Source organism: Cucurbita pepo, chromosome 16, assembly GCF_057944985.1.
Source record: "Cucurbita pepo subsp. pepo isolate OVF chromosome 16, ASM5794498v1, whole genome shotgun sequence".
Classification (NCBI taxonomy): domain Eukaryota; kingdom Viridiplantae; phylum Streptophyta; class Magnoliopsida; order Cucurbitales; family Cucurbitaceae; genus Cucurbita; species Cucurbita pepo.
In genome coordinates this window covers 11,495,783-11,510,230 of record NC_141813.1, presented here as the reverse complement: position 1 = coordinate 11,510,230, position 14,448 = coordinate 11,495,783, and the positions used below count along the sequence as shown (strand labels likewise).

The 14,448-nt window shown below is 37.9% G+C and overlaps 3 protein-coding genes and 1 long non-coding RNA gene across 9 annotated transcripts; 2 read left to right on the top strand and 2 right to left on the bottom strand.

Moving 5' to 3' along the window:
- Positions 1 to 14: 14 nt before the first annotated feature.
- On the bottom strand, positions 15 to 3,858 carry LOC111777144 (formin-like protein 3). 2 transcript variants are annotated; one of them, XM_023656607.2, is made up of 5 exons: positions 3,107 to 3,858; positions 1,718 to 2,889; positions 1,438 to 1,637; positions 1,085 to 1,323; positions 15 to 999 (listed from the first exon to the last, which is right to left on the bottom strand). In XM_023656607.2, exons 1-5 carry the CDS (start codon positions 3,260 to 3,262, stop codon positions 109 to 111), a joined length of 2,658 nt encoding a protein of 885 aa, XP_023512375.2. In that variant the 5' UTR covers positions 3,263 to 3,858; the 3' UTR covers positions 15 to 108. The 2 variants fall into 2 exon arrangements, with proteins under 2 accessions (XP_023512375.2, XP_086974785.1); XM_087118659.1 differs by lacking the exon at positions 3,107 to 3,858 and adding an exon at positions 2,938 to 3,022 and having other exon boundaries at positions 1,718 to 2,815.
- Positions 2,942 to 7,368, top strand: LOC111777146 (transcription factor ILR3). Of its 3 annotated transcripts, XM_023656612.2 has the most exons (6): positions 2,942 to 3,022; positions 4,384 to 4,516; positions 5,571 to 5,630; positions 6,445 to 6,522; positions 6,595 to 6,757; positions 6,915 to 7,368. In XM_023656612.2, the coding sequence occupies exons 2-6, from the start codon at positions 4,416 to 4,418 to the stop codon at positions 7,185 to 7,187; spliced, it is 675 nt and encodes a 224-aa protein (XP_023512380.1). In that variant the 5' UTR covers positions 2,942 to 3,022; positions 4,384 to 4,415; the 3' UTR covers positions 7,188 to 7,368. The 3 variants fall into 3 exon arrangements, with proteins under 3 accessions (XP_023512380.1, XP_086974788.1, XP_023512379.1); XM_023656611.2 differs by lacking the exon at positions 2,942 to 3,022 and having other exon boundaries at positions 3,949 to 4,516; XM_087118662.1 differs by lacking the exons at positions 2,942 to 3,022; positions 5,571 to 5,630 and having other exon boundaries at positions 3,944 to 4,516.
- Positions 7,369 to 7,567: 199 nt separating this feature from the next.
- On the top strand, positions 7,568 to 7,826 carry LOC147789096 (uncharacterized). The gene is made up of 2 exons (XR_015412166.1): positions 7,568 to 7,679; positions 7,778 to 7,826. It is a non-coding gene; the product is annotated as an uncharacterized LOC147789096 (long non-coding RNA).
- A 2,327-nt stretch (positions 7,827 to 10,153) lies between these two features.
- Positions 10,154 to 13,736, bottom strand: LOC111777145 (putative zinc finger protein CONSTANS-LIKE 11). 3 transcript variants are annotated; one of them, XM_023656610.2, is made up of 6 exons: positions 13,148 to 13,736; positions 12,790 to 12,996; positions 12,289 to 12,488; positions 11,877 to 12,058; positions 11,424 to 11,528; positions 10,154 to 11,306 (listed from the first exon to the last, which is right to left on the bottom strand). In XM_023656610.2, exons 1-4 carry the CDS (start codon positions 13,712 to 13,714, stop codon positions 11,932 to 11,934), a joined length of 1,101 nt encoding a protein of 366 aa, XP_023512378.2. In that variant the 5' UTR covers positions 13,715 to 13,736; the 3' UTR covers positions 10,154 to 11,306; positions 11,424 to 11,528; positions 11,877 to 11,931. The 3 variants fall into 3 exon arrangements, with proteins under 3 accessions (XP_023512378.2, XP_023512376.2, XP_023512377.2); XM_023656608.2 differs by having other exon boundaries at positions 12,289 to 12,623; positions 13,148 to 13,735; XM_023656609.2 differs by lacking the exons at positions 10,154 to 11,306; positions 11,424 to 11,528 and having other exon boundaries at positions 11,920 to 12,058; positions 12,204 to 12,623.
- Between the last annotated feature and the right edge of the window lie 712 nt (positions 13,737 to 14,448).

Here is a 14,448-nt window from a genome sequence, read left to right as displayed (position 1 = left end):
TGGATCCGAAAGAAAATAATTGGGTTCTTCTGATAACTAAAAAGTATATTATTTCATGCAAGAAAAATTCCTATTCGTATAATTGAGACACTTTCAGTGTCGTGAAATCTAGTCTGCTGCTGATGATGATGAACTCTTGCCATCGTCGTCGTCGTCGACGTCCGAAGAACTTGAGTCCTCGCCCACCCGGCGTTCTGCAATCGCTGGAAATAGCCGCTGCTGTAGATCTGAATTCTGCTGCGACGATGTTGGAGTTTCTTTTTTGGAATTCTTTGCTTGCTTTGCCGCAGCTGCAGCTTCTTCTTCGACCTGTTGACAGGTCTTGTCTAACACAATTAGGAAATCGCGTACGATCGTGAACAGTCGCAATCCTTCGTCCTTTCCGGAATTTCCATGGAAGTAATCCACCGTTCTCTTCACCAGTGCCATGATCCTCTTTTCTTCCCCTGCAATCCACGAAATGTCCGCTTCTGCTCCTTCCACAAATTTCGACACCGATTGGTGGAATTTGCTGTCTTCGTCCAAACTTTCCATCTCCGCGTTTATAAATCCTTTGGTTCTAAGCAGAGACTGGCCGAGTTTCGAGATCGTCCTCGTTAGCCCTTCCGCATCTATGGCGGCCGCTTTTTTAACGTCCTGGAGCTCCGTGATCAAACCAGAAACGACCTGAAGACCTAATCGCCGATGATGTTCCACAGAACCGTCGACGACGTCTTCGGAAACCGTATCGTTGGAAACTATACTGGACGAACTCCGGCTACGTCTATTAGAGCGGGCTGCTCGACTGCCCTCCGAACGAATAATCTCCTGTACGACAAAGTGTAAGAGCGAAGTTTTGCCGTCGGTTCCCTTAACATCCGCCAGTTTCAAGAGCGTATCGAGCTTGAACGCCTGAGCACCGCCACGGTACGTCCCGACATTCATACGATTGCCAGTTTTGAGAACTGCTTCTAGTAGCTTGAAAAATAGCCTGCTGTTTCTAAGATTTTTGCAGGCGACCTATAACATTTATCAACTAGTGGGTAAATTACATGCTGTGTTTCATAAAGCGATTGTGTTTGATTTTGGATTTGAAAATACTTGCCTGTAGCGTAGCAAATGCCTCTTTAATGCTAGCGACGTCTTCCCTCAACGAGAGCATGAACAGAAGGCACTCCAATCGTTTAAAAGCAAAAGGAACGTCCACCAACACTTTCAGGAACCGTTCTGCTGGACCTAGCTGAGAAAGGTCCCCTGAATATAATCTCAGTTTCAGCTCCTCTTCTGCTGTTGGTGCCATCTTCAACAAGGTCTGCATGAGCTCTGCTGGAAGATCAGGATTTCCTGGTACATAATTTGTTATAAACCCTCTGTTAGTTTCATGAATTGAACCGATTGTAGATTTTATTCTCTTATCAAATCACAAGCACAACACAAACACAAGAACAGAGAGATTGCCTTGTTGAATGGCATCCACAACTTCTTCTGTTGTCACATTCAGTGCCCGTAGGAGAATTGAAAGGTTTTGAGCTTTCCTAGGGTCGATGATTTGAATGTACTGTACTGAAGGTTCCGAAGCTAAATCTTTCTTGCGGTTGCCTTTGTTAGCTTCCACTGCTGCATATCCAAACAAGGACTCCATCATCTCCTCATTGAATCTGTCAATTTTGTAATATACATCAAATCCCTCTGCTGCATAGTAATTACTATTCAGAACTAAGAATTCAAGTAGGCTTACTGGAATGATCCATCACTAATCTCGTGCCAGACCATGGAATGTCCAGGGTTGGCAAGAACCTTATCCCAGAAAAAGGGCTTTAACTTGGTTTTATGGCCTACTGCATCAGGATCCATACTTGAGCCACTAGGTCCACCCTTATGTGGCGCCATCGGTGGTGCTTGAGGTTTACCAGGGATTGCCGCCGGTGGTGCAGGTGGGGGCCGAGAAACTTTCGGGGGTGATGGTGGTGGAGCTCTGGGTGCAGGCGGAGGGGGTGGAGGTGCCACAGCAGGTGCTGTTGGAGGAGGAGGCTGAGCATCTGGTCTTCCAGGAGGGGGTTTTAGAGGCGGCATTGCTGATGATTTACCATCAGATGTTGGACCCTCAGCCATATAGGTATGGTTTTCAGGATCCACTGCTATGTTGCCAACAAAAGAGGGTGGTGGTTTAGTTCCATTATTAGCGTTGAACTCTTTGGTTGCTGGATTTCCAACACTGTATGCCTTCAGTGAAGAACCTGCTGGTAATTCACTCAAAGATATGTTGTTTAAAGGCTTCTCATTCTTTTGCCCATCCTTCGGCTCAACCTTACTTCCCTTACCTCTACGACAGCAGAACAAAACCAGCGCAACCACAAGAACAACTCCCACACCAGCTGCTACAATACCAGCAATTATGCCCATCTGGCTTTCTTCATGCTTCTTTAGAGGGCGAGACTTGGGAGAAGCTCGTGGAAGAGGTGGTGAGCCAGCTACAGTAGATGGAGGTGAATTCAAAACATCAGTGTCGCCCACTGGCGGTAGCAGTTCTGGCAACGGGGCCGGGGCCACGACAGGAGGAGAATTGGTTGGTGCATTACTCGGCGACGACATTGGAGCATGAATGGGAGACAGTAATGGAGAATTAGCCGGTGATTCTGCAACAGGAGATGGAGCTGGAGCTGCAGTAGGGTGCGGTGGTGATGAACCTTGAAACAATCTAATTAATTGTCTCATGTGAATATTGGACTCTACGAAAATGAACTCAATTGATCTCCTAACCGAATCAGATAAATCACGAGAAAACATACTTCTCTTTCTTAAACAATCCAACAAGCCATGTTTCATTTCAGGAGATAGAATTGCTATAGATTTATCCATGGTTTCTTTCTGGATGCAAGGAACAAATTGTTTCGTGCATGCCTTCTCGCCCTGTTATCACGCTAACATTACATCAAAATATTGTTCTATTTTGCAGATGATGAACAGCTGCTGGCATGCATTCATTCAAACGATCAAACCATCCACCATGAACAGAAAAGGAAGCAAAAACAGAAACAAAAAGGTACGAATCACTCATCCCTAATCATGGTTCTAGTTTGAATTGAAAGCAAGAAGTTCAAAATTATATACAAAAGCATGAAATTACCATAGCTCCTTCCAACTCTGAGGATGTGAAATGGCAATCGGCGGCATTGGCGATAACCATTTCTAACGTCTTCCTCCTGCCCTCTGAGCTCACAATTGCCAATGCACAGAGGAGAATCACTAAACCACCCACATAACCGCCTCTTCTCAATTCCATTTCTCTCTGAATCGCTATCCCATCCGTATTCTTCGCTTCTCATTTCATCGAACACTTGAGGGATTTCCCCTCTCGAATCCCTCTCTAAATGAACCACTTCCTTGGAAAACTTTCCCGACGACCAATTAATTAGAGAATTACCGTCTCAAAATGAAACATCGATCATATTACACCAATCTCATGCGCAAACTCTTCGTCATATTTACAAAATTATGACGTTTTGGAGGTCGAATTCTTGGCCTGCGAATCCTATTTTTGTTCTTCATCAGCAGAATTTCCCCTTGATATTTTCTATTTCCCTCTCTTTTTTCTTGTTCTTTTCTGGATTCCTTTGAAATCAAAACTCAGACCCTTTCTTTTCCTCCCCGATATTTCGAAGGTATCTTTCCTTAATACCCGGAAGATAGTAAAAATCTGATATTGTTAAGCAGACGTGCCGAGAACGATGTGGAACACCCACGATTGTTCATATTTCTTTCAAATTTCTTTTGTGCCCTTCTATTTTCAAATCTTATCCCTTTTTCACCCCCAAACTCTCTAAATTTACAGAGCGGAACACTTTTTTTTTTTTTTTTTTTTTGGGTAATTAGAAATAATTAACATGAGTATTATTTGCTAAATTATTTTGTTAAGCATTTATTTAAACATTTTTTTTCCATAGGAATAATGGGCCAAATTTTGTTGGGCCGAAGCAATGTCGTTATTCTGGGCCTTCAGCAAAGCCCAGTGAAATTAAGGCTTAAAAAAAAATGGAAGTGTTTAAATTGGATAATGTGATGAAAGAGGCAGGTTGAAAGGTCCCGGGTGGTTGGCTCTTTCATTTTCATTACATCATCGTACGACCATTTCCTCCTTGTTCTAACTGAAATTCGATTCCCAAAGAAATGATCCTTTTTTTCTCTCATTTTCATATTCATATTCTCTTTTGATTAATTATTACTTCTCCTTCACAAGTACTTCAACCACCGGAAGAGCCTACACCTTCTTGATCCCACACATTTTCCCTCCTGTTCCTATTTTCCACTCAACAGACACACACACACACCATCCATTATGGCAACGCTTCCTTAGTTCATGCAGCTTTCTCAACTTCTTCAAACCACCAATGGACGACTCTGCAGGAAACTGGAATTGGCTCTTCGATTACTCTACAATGGAGGATCTCCCCGTCGTCGGCGCCCCCTTCTCGCCGCCGCAGTCTGTCAGTTTCTCCTGGTCCAATCCCTCCATCAACTTTCCTTCTAATAAACACAGGTGCTAATTTGGTTTCTTCAAAATTTTAGAGATTTTGTTACTTGGTTCCATCACGGGTAAATTTGTGCACCCTTTATTCCTATTACCCTGTTTCTGGTTACCATGTTCCTACAAAACCCAGACAGAAAATCTGCTTAAATATATGGTTTTCCCCTGTTTTACTTTCTCTTGACTGTTTGCTGAAATGCCGTGCCATGCCCTTTTAGGGACAGAACAAATCAGTTTGTTTTTGCTGTTGTTGTTGTTGTTGTGCCGAATTGTGTGCAGTGTCCTGTTGGGTGTTGGGACGCTGGTAATGGAAACAAAATTTATTAGCTGTAGACTTTGCTTTGGTCTTCACTACTATGCTATAGCATGTGATTAACTGGAGAATCTTTAGCGACCAAGCTGATAATCAATTAATTCTATTTCCCGATGCAGATACAAAGAATTCCAGTTCCCATAACCCCACTTGAATATTATTAAGTGGACTTGTTGGATCTATAAGTCTCTCTTATTCTACTTTTAATTGGATGGTAGATAAATTACTCAGTAGGGTAATATTCTTTCAGTTGACTTCAGGTGAAAATTAGCATCTACAAGAACAATCGTTAGATCTTTAACTATTTTGGGTCTCTTTTTTTTTTTCTTTTCCTTTTGTGGGAAATAATTTATTTTGTCTCTTTATGGATCTTGTTATTGTCTCCAAGTCTGGTTTTGGAGATATGACGTCAATGAGAGAGCTCAGTCAAAGGTAATGATTGGCTCCTGAGCCTATGGGGTGATTCATGCTGTTTCTGGTCAAGCTTAAAAAATTGCCAATTCGGTGGATGCACTATTTTAGAGTTCCTGTTTTCATTAATTACCAGCTAACGACGATTCAAGTCTGTAGAGTAGCCTAAATTCACTCCTTCATTTCATACTTAGCGAAGGTCTTACAGTTTTACTCTCCAGTAAAAGGATAAACCTTCGGACAATTTATTCATTTTATGTATTACTTCTTTTCTTTGACAGTCTTGAGTTTGTTTTTACCTCAAATTTTCATTGCAACTGATTAGATATTCACTTTTTCCAGCCTTGAGGTAGACTGCTCATATGAAGATCTGGACAGCTTAAAGGAAGTAGGTCGGAAACGGTAAGTTTTTATTGGGTACTGCTGGAGATCTGTCAAATATTTAAGAATATATTTGGATTAGCTAAACGAGGTGAAGTACATTTCTGTTGACTATTTGCAAGAAGGTGCAATGTATCATTATTTCAACGGGCTCATGACTCTATATCTAGAAAGAAATTGCTAGATTACCCACAAATAGAAATTAAAGCGTTGACTGTTGGGAGTTTAGCTAGAGGATAATGTGCTAGCAGACTTTATTATTGCTATCTCATTCCCAATCCCTTCGAATTCAAGCTGGAAGAAATGTCTCTTCATAAAAGCCACCATTAGCAGTTGATATAGTTGCGATATTGCCATAGCCTTATCTGGAACTATGTAGCTGTAGAACTCTACCATGCAGAAGAAGAAGACGAGAACATTGAGAAAAGTCATATTCTCATCATGGCAAAAAATTATTCAAGCTCACTTCAATAACCGTTTGGATCGGATTCAAAAATATGCATGCTCTGTAGTAGATATAAGTTTAAGGTATTTCTCTCTCAAACATCCAACGGTGAAAAATTGTTAGGCGCTTTGTAGCTGTAGTAGATATAAGTATAGGGCAGTGTGACTTTCTATGATCTTATAAATGTCAACATAAATTTGCTAGTGCTTTTTTTTTTCATCAAATGATATTTGGGAGTTTGATAAAAAGATCAGGGCCCAGATTCCCTGTTAATAAGTGGAATGTTCCCTGATTTAGTTGCATTCCATTGCATAAACACTAGACTCAAAAGCGTTAAGTTCTTGGGCTAAAACGAATTAATCATTTCATGTATTCTCAAAAACTATGTAGTCTCAAGGCTGAAACAAGTTCTGCATCAACCTCCAAAGCCTGCAGAGAGAAACTGAGGAGAGATAAGCTGAATGAGAGGTATCATATTATCAATTATGGCTCTAGCCTTCAATCTCTTTGTACTAATTCATCATCTGTAATGATTTAAAGGTTCTTGGAATTATCTGCTGTCCTGGAACCTGGAAAACTACCCAAAACAGACAAGGTTGTCATCTTGAGTGATGCCATCAGAATGGTGACTGATTTACAATGTGAAATCGAGAAGCTGAAAGAATCAGAGGATGATTTGAAGGAAAAAATCAAAGAATTAAAGGTGAGATTTGTAACCCATGGGACCTCCCCAAGCTCGTTTCCACCTTGAATGTTGAATAGTTATAATAGCTGCAATGTTGAATAGTTTACTTACATCTGAGACACAGGCAAACTGGAATATACTTATCCCTTGATCTCTAAGCTCAGTATGCATGTAGGTTGAGAAAAATGAACTTCGTGATGAGAAGCAAAGACTGAGAGCAGAGAAAGAAAAGTTGGAGCTGCAAATCAAAGCAGTGAATGCTCGAGCAGCAGCTGACATCCAACATCCTCCCCCTACGTTGTCAGCTGCTTTTACAGCACAAGGGCAAGCTGCTGGTAACAAGTTGATGCCTTTCATTGGTTATCCCGGCATTGCCATGTGGCAATTCTTGCCGCCTGCAACCGTCGACACGTCTCAGGATCATGTGCTACGCCCACCAGTTGCTTAAAAGGGAGGACAAATGATTTGGTTCGTTTATTGTGCTGTTATGATTAACAATGCCTTTACATGTTTGTGTTTGGTTTTGAATTGTTCAAGAAACTCCTGGTGGTGTAAAAACTTTGTTTGAGGACTAAGCAGATGTTGCATTCCTAACTATATATAAATAAAACCAAGTTTATCATGTGATATCAGATGATATCAATATTCTTCTTCAGGTTCATCATGTGCTATGGTTACTGATTACCAATGCAGCACATGATTTGGGAATTGCTCTCAGTCAGAGCAGAATTGTACTGGCCAATAGGCTAGTGAAGGCGTCTAGCCTCAGCTACAAGAGTGGAAGAAGTCATAAACTCGGCCTTGATATCTAACAGGTAAACATGAAATGCCTGTAATAGCCATTTTTTAGTTGTGATTTTAGCATTAAACTGATCATATTAGAGATGAATAAGCAGTTGCAGGCTCGGAGAAGATAATGCTGTGGTGTATTACCATCGAGGTGGGTGAAGTAGGTTAGGAAGACTGATCTCTACAATTGTATATGATATTATCCACATCGAGTAATCTCTCATCTCTTTTCTTTTGATTTTTGCAAAGGGCTTCATATCAATGAAGATCGTGTTCCCTCTCGTGAGGTCTTCTTTCCTTTTCTGGAGTTTTGAAAGAGTCTCTCCATAATCGAGGTTCGACTTCTTCTCTAGAGCCATTGAATAAAGATCCATTGAATAAAGTATATCCTTCGACCTATCCTTTAAGCTAAATTAATAAAAATATTCTAAATTTTCAAAAGTTTCAATAATACTCTTAAAATTTGTTTTTTTAAAAAAATTAAACAATAAGTTGAGATAGAAACTTTTAAAATTGGTTTAAAAAATGCCAAGTTTTTTTTAAAAAAAAAAAAAAAAAAATCATTTATATTATTAAACTTTTCTAAAAGATTTAAATCTTTTTTAAAATATTGGTATTGCCATTAAAAAATACTCATAAACTTTTAAAAGTAACATTAAAAAAACTTGAGATAACCTATGAAATGTCGATAGATGGTAAAAAAAAAAAAAAAAAAAAAAAAAAAAACTTTATTTATAAAGGTAAACGGTGTTAATGATACTTTTAAAATTTTATAAGTATTTTGTAGATATAGTATAAACCATAAGAATATTTTTAAATTTTTTAAAAAAGGTAATAAAACTTAAAAAATTTAAGGGTTAAAGTTGTGATGGTTTATTTAAACTAATAGTAAAAGCATTTATTTTTAGTTGAAAAATATTATTTAAATTTTTGAAAATTTATAAATATTTTTTAAACTTAATTTTTTTTATTAATTTAGCCAAAACACATAAATTATAATCTATAACTCGGTTTTTACAGTGTTCATGAGTAGAAGATTAAATCACATGAAACTTACTGTAAAAAAAAAAAAAAGAAAAATCACATGTAACGTAACATTAATTAGGGTAAAAGATTGGAATTAAATTCACAAAAATGCAATGCCCACTCTGACTTAGCTTTTATTGAATTGGGAATTATAAATGAAATATAGAACTTATTTGGTGGTGTAATCAAAGCTCCGCAGCTGTACCCTCAAAATTTAATTTCCAATTTCAATATATTATAGCCGTAATTGTTGGCAAGGGCTATAAAGCTGTGCAGATTTTTCACACCCTCATCATTTTCCTTTTCTTTTTATTTTGGGGAATTCATGAGTGGTTATTATGACTCTTCCAGTTTTTATTTTCTTTCAATTTATTTTAAATATTTTCATTCTAAAATTTAAATTTATATATATATATATAAATAACCCTTACCATGAATGTTATGAATACGTATTCTGAAGCAACCACGTGTATTAAGTTGGTAGTTGCCTAGTTGGTTGTGATGTTTAATGAGTAATTATTTTATGGGTTATAGAAAAAAAAATTAACTTTTAATTTAAAAACATTTAAATCCTCATTATTTAAGAGAATAAAAATTATCAAATATTATAGGTTATCGTTAACTTCTCTTTGCCCTCGTTTTCTAAAACCTTCTCTTAAAATCGAGGCCAAAGGCTCGAACATACGTCGCTTGGCCGTAGGCGACACAAGAACGAATTGACTTAGCTCACTCGTCGTTGGAAAGTGAGTGCTGCACAATCGCAAGTCCGCTACCATCAAAAGTGCGATTGTGACAAGTGGTATCTCTTTCGAAAATTCCTTGTTTTCTAAAACCTTCTCTTAAAACTGAAGTCATAGACTCGAACATACGTCACATGACCGTAGGCAACACAAAAACGAATTAGCTTAGCTCACTCGTTGGAAAGTGAGTGCCGCACAATCGCAAGTTCTCTACGATCAAAAGTGTGATTATGATAAAATTTACGAACGAACGCGGGTTGGTTGAATTGATGGTTGGTAAGGAAGATTGTGGGGGGATATTTTGGAGGAATGGAGTCGTGGAGATATTTTTGTGGAAGGGTTGGAGAAAGCACGAAAGGTTACAATTATTTCCACATGTCATGTGAGTAACAGAGACACGAAAACCAAACAATTATTTATACACTCAGGAATCATACGGTCCATTGCTTTCCTTTGTGATCCATCTATTTCAAAAGTGAACCCATAATTTTATTTTTATATTTTTATATTTATATATATATATATATATATATATATATTTTTCTTCTTTCTTTGTATTTATGTCTCATCCACACATCTGGCTTTTCATTTCAACACTAAATCAATTTGTGGACAACCACTTCCCTTCCAATCCAACATCCATATATTTTTATATAATTTATATTTCCAATTTTGCCCTCACGCCAATCTTCTTCTTCATCTTCTTATATTTGTGTGGGGTCTCTAGCTTTTTAAGAGCATTCATTCTAAGCCACTCACTTTCTTTCTTCCTCTGTTTACGCCATTATTCACTTCCTCTCGATTCAATTTACTTTTTCTCAATTACCCATTTCTGTGAAAGCAAATGGGTATTGCTTCATCTATACAAGTGTGTGGAAATAAATGATGGTGATTTACACCATGGGTTTGTCAAGTAGTGGCAAATACGTCATTCTGCTATCTATATATATATATATATACAAGCCTTATGGTGGCATGCCACATTTACATTTAGATTCAGAAGAAGAAGCAATGTGCAGAGGAGTGGTGGAACAGAGGAGCCACGGTGGTTGCCGGGAGTTTTCGGCGGCTGAGAAGGGTGGTGATTCGGCGGAGGGTGCGGTGGTGATGTGCGAGCTCTGTGACTCGAGGGCTTCATTGTACTGCCAAGCGGATGATGCTTATTTATGTAGGAAATGTGACAAGTGGGTTCATGGTGCTAATTTCTTAGCTCTCAGGCATATTAGGTGCATTCTCTGTAATGTTTGCCAAAAACTTACCCATAAATACCTCATGGGAACCTCTACTCAGGTCCTTCTCCCCACCATCGTCACCTGCAACCAACCTCCTAATGACTGCAACGACAATCGCAATCTTAGCACATGTTGTTCTGTAAGGCTCAAAACGCCTGTTCTCTTTTTGTGAATCTTAGTATCTTTTCATCTCTCTCTCTCTCTCTCTCTCTCTGATCTTCAACTTTCAGTCTGCAAACCAGACTCATACTGGAATTCTTCTTCATTTGCTTGTTCTTTTGCAACCCCAAGTTACTGTCTCATGAAAATATGTCTTCTAATTTGAATCAATGGTGGCTGTGAAAGAAATCTCTCTGGCTGTGATATTAACAAGGTTTCTAAAAGAAGATTACAGAAGAAACATGTTAGAAACAAATCGCTGTCAAAGGTTTCAGTCGATGTTTGCTGGAAAATTTCTCTGGCTGGTGTTTTCTGAGCACAAAATGCAAAGATTAGTAACTGAATAAAAGAGAGTGGAGTTATATACTAAGAACCAAAATTGTTTTTATTATACTCTCAGAGACTATGAACTCTTCCAAAAGTGACCAAAACAGATTACGTGGGAGTGAAAACAGAATAATCTTATTTATGTACTAACGAAAAAAAATTGGGTTGTAGCTCTGCCTATTGACCATTGAATTGCGTGGGTGCCAAGGCAAGAGGCTAAATCATCATATAACAATGTTGTCCTTCAAGATTTTTACCACTTGTTTCCTCCTATCTGAATTTTTTTCCCCATTGCTGCAGTGGAAATGAAGAGACAAACTGAACATTATTAAACAAACACGAGAGAGCAACAAAATTACATACGAAAGTAATTGGCCCATTTTACAAGAAAGAAAGAAAGAAAATGCCAACCTCTTCAGGGCAATTTAGAGTCACTGCTGTATGGACAAAATTATTGCTGATACTATCTGTCGATTATAAAGCTGTACTGGCTATGGCTACATCTTTATCTACAACCTGTGAAGTATAAAATATGATGGAATCACATGTATTGAAATGTGCTGTCATGTAACAACAAGATGGACATTGCAAGATTATCGGTTTGTTTTCACTACTTTCAATCCATTCATTTGCATCTAAAATCAAAAACCCCATATTCTATGTCTTAATTGAGAAGGGGTATGTGTATTGCCTGCAAGGACGTGAATTTGGCCACAGATACAAGAAACTCAACACCCTTTTCCAAAAGATCCATATTCAGATTTGAGGAAGAGGGCCTAGGACCAAAATTTATATGGCTAAAAGACATTTTACATTTTCAATGAATTATAGACCAGAGAGATTCAAGTACAGAGCAAAGAATACCTTGTTCAATATGACATATGTTTTGGAATTAGGAGCTGAAACTGTTTATCATATCTCAAAAGTTTCTTGTCACGAGAGGATCGTAGTCATAGGCTTCGCCTGCTTTCACGAATCGACCTTTAACCCTTTTTCTAGTATCAGCTCTGGCTTTCCGAGATGCGTATCTTATTTGCTTTCCAAATCTGAATACGAAGGAGGTGCAAATACCATCAGTAGAATGATTAAAAAACCGTCTCTCTTATCAAAATGGGGCATATTAGTTTCCATTTTTCAACAATAAAATTCCAGATAATGACACTGCAAAGTCATGAAGATGATTGAAGATACCTTACTGAATGGTTACTCTAAATTGATGAATGCAAATGTGGTAATTGGACGACAATTGCTTATTCTTGCAAAAAATGATACGTACGTTCTTGTTTTCTTCTTTTCATTGTATCTCATCTTAGCTTTATCCCTATTCCGATCCTTTGCTAGTGGACCAATAGCTTCCATGCTAGGATCCCATGAGGTTTCAGTCAAAAACGCCGGCGATAAACCACAGTCTTGATAATCTGCACCACTGCTTTCGCCAGTGATATTTGACAGTGAAACTGATATACTTGAATGAACCTGAGCAGTAGGAAATCCAATGTTGAAATTTCCTTTGCAACTAGGATTTATAAGCGTGCAATTTGAATTGCCGTTTCGAATCATGTTCATGGAAATATCGACTTCAGATGATTGAAATCCCGTATAATCTGAGGCCTAAATTAAAATTAAAACGAAAGCTACTATTAGTGATGTATCAAATCCTGAAAACTTTGCACAACCGAGATCATACACGTGTTTTCAGTAATCCAAATGATGCAATGGAGCCATTACGGGCCTACGATGCTTGCTTGAAATGTACAAAAGTTTATATCATACATACCTCGATAGTGTCCTCAACAGGAACATTAGATTCAGTGACCGGAAAGTTTCTGTCAATTAGAAGACACTCCAATTCTCCAGCATCAAACTCGAATTTCATTGTATCTTTCGGAGAGTCAAACAACCCTTCCCCATTTTCCGAGTGGAGAGAAAGATTGCCAAGATTAAGACTCTCACATATATCATTATTTTCATTGGTTTCAGCATCCTTAAAATCGCAAAACCATACACAAAACACATCAGAATTGGCTCAAATCAGATCCGCAATAAACTTCTCGACGAGATAGAATTAGATTAAGAAATATATATATATATATATATATATATATATATATACATAAAAGAGTACGTAACCCTACCTTTGGAGGATTCGAGTCATCGGAAAGAAAATCCGGTTGATAAGAAGGATTCTCAGGAGACGCAGAAGCAGGAGCGGCGATCCAGGTCTCAAACTTACAGCAAGTTTGAACGTCATTCAAATTTTCAGCGGCAGAGGGAGCTTCAACGTCCGTCAAATCGATGGAATCGGCAATAACATAAGGCGTCGTAAGCGAGGTCCAATCAGCGGTGGCGTCGAAGGCAGTGGTACAAGAAGTGGAATCGAGAAGGGAAGTACAAATCCTGGAGAACTCAGACGTGGAAGGGGAACCAGTGTAAGAATGAAGAAGGTGAGTGCGTTGGGGAAGGGAAGAACAATCATCGGCGCTCCAGTCACAACCCTGACAGAGGGAGACTTTATCATCCATACAGCGCAGAATGGCAGGGTGAGCATTGCACTTGTCGCACAGCAACGATCGAAGATGGCGTCGTGATAATGAATTAGCAGAATGAAAGATGTAATCGCAATGCAAACAGAGACGCGCCGAATCAGATTTACAGTAAACAATCGCTTTCTCCACTCCACAGAACTCGCACTGAGGTTCCATATTTAACCCTCCCTTTCAATCCTTCAACCAAAATTTACGATTATAATTTTCTTTTTATTTATTTTTTTATTTTATTTCTTCAACACAAAACGTCCCGTCAGTCTCAATGAAACTAAAAACACAGTAAAATTTACTTTCATTTCTTACTAACTGTAATTTTATTTTTTTATTATTATTTACAATCTCTTTATGCTTACCTGTCTCATAATTTTGCTGTGGACGACTCAAATATCCCTTCCTTCATATTTCTGTACATTTTATAAAAAAATAAATAAGAAGCTTAATAATATATTTTAAACTATTATAATTAAGAGGTTTATTTTAAAAACTATATATATCTCATTTTTTAAATTTAGATAAAATATAAGGTTTAGAAGTGGGTGGACATTAATATTATTCGAATTTTTATTTGTAAATAAAAAGAAATATTCTTACTCGTACCCACCTTTCAAAAAAAAGGTTAATATTTATAAAAGGAAGAAGTTCAAAAGAAAGTTCTTAGTATAGGTGAAACTGTTATCCCCAAATTTAAAGGAAAAATAAATATTCTTACTAGTACCCACCTTAAAAAAAAGTTAATATTTATAAAAGAAAGAAGTTCAAAAAGAAAGTTCTTAGTATAGGTGAAACGGTTATCCCCAAATTTAAAGGAGGTTTAACAAATGACTCAAAATCAACTGAAACCAACCCAGACCAGACTGTCTATGTTGAACAAAGGAATTAGATTGTCTACT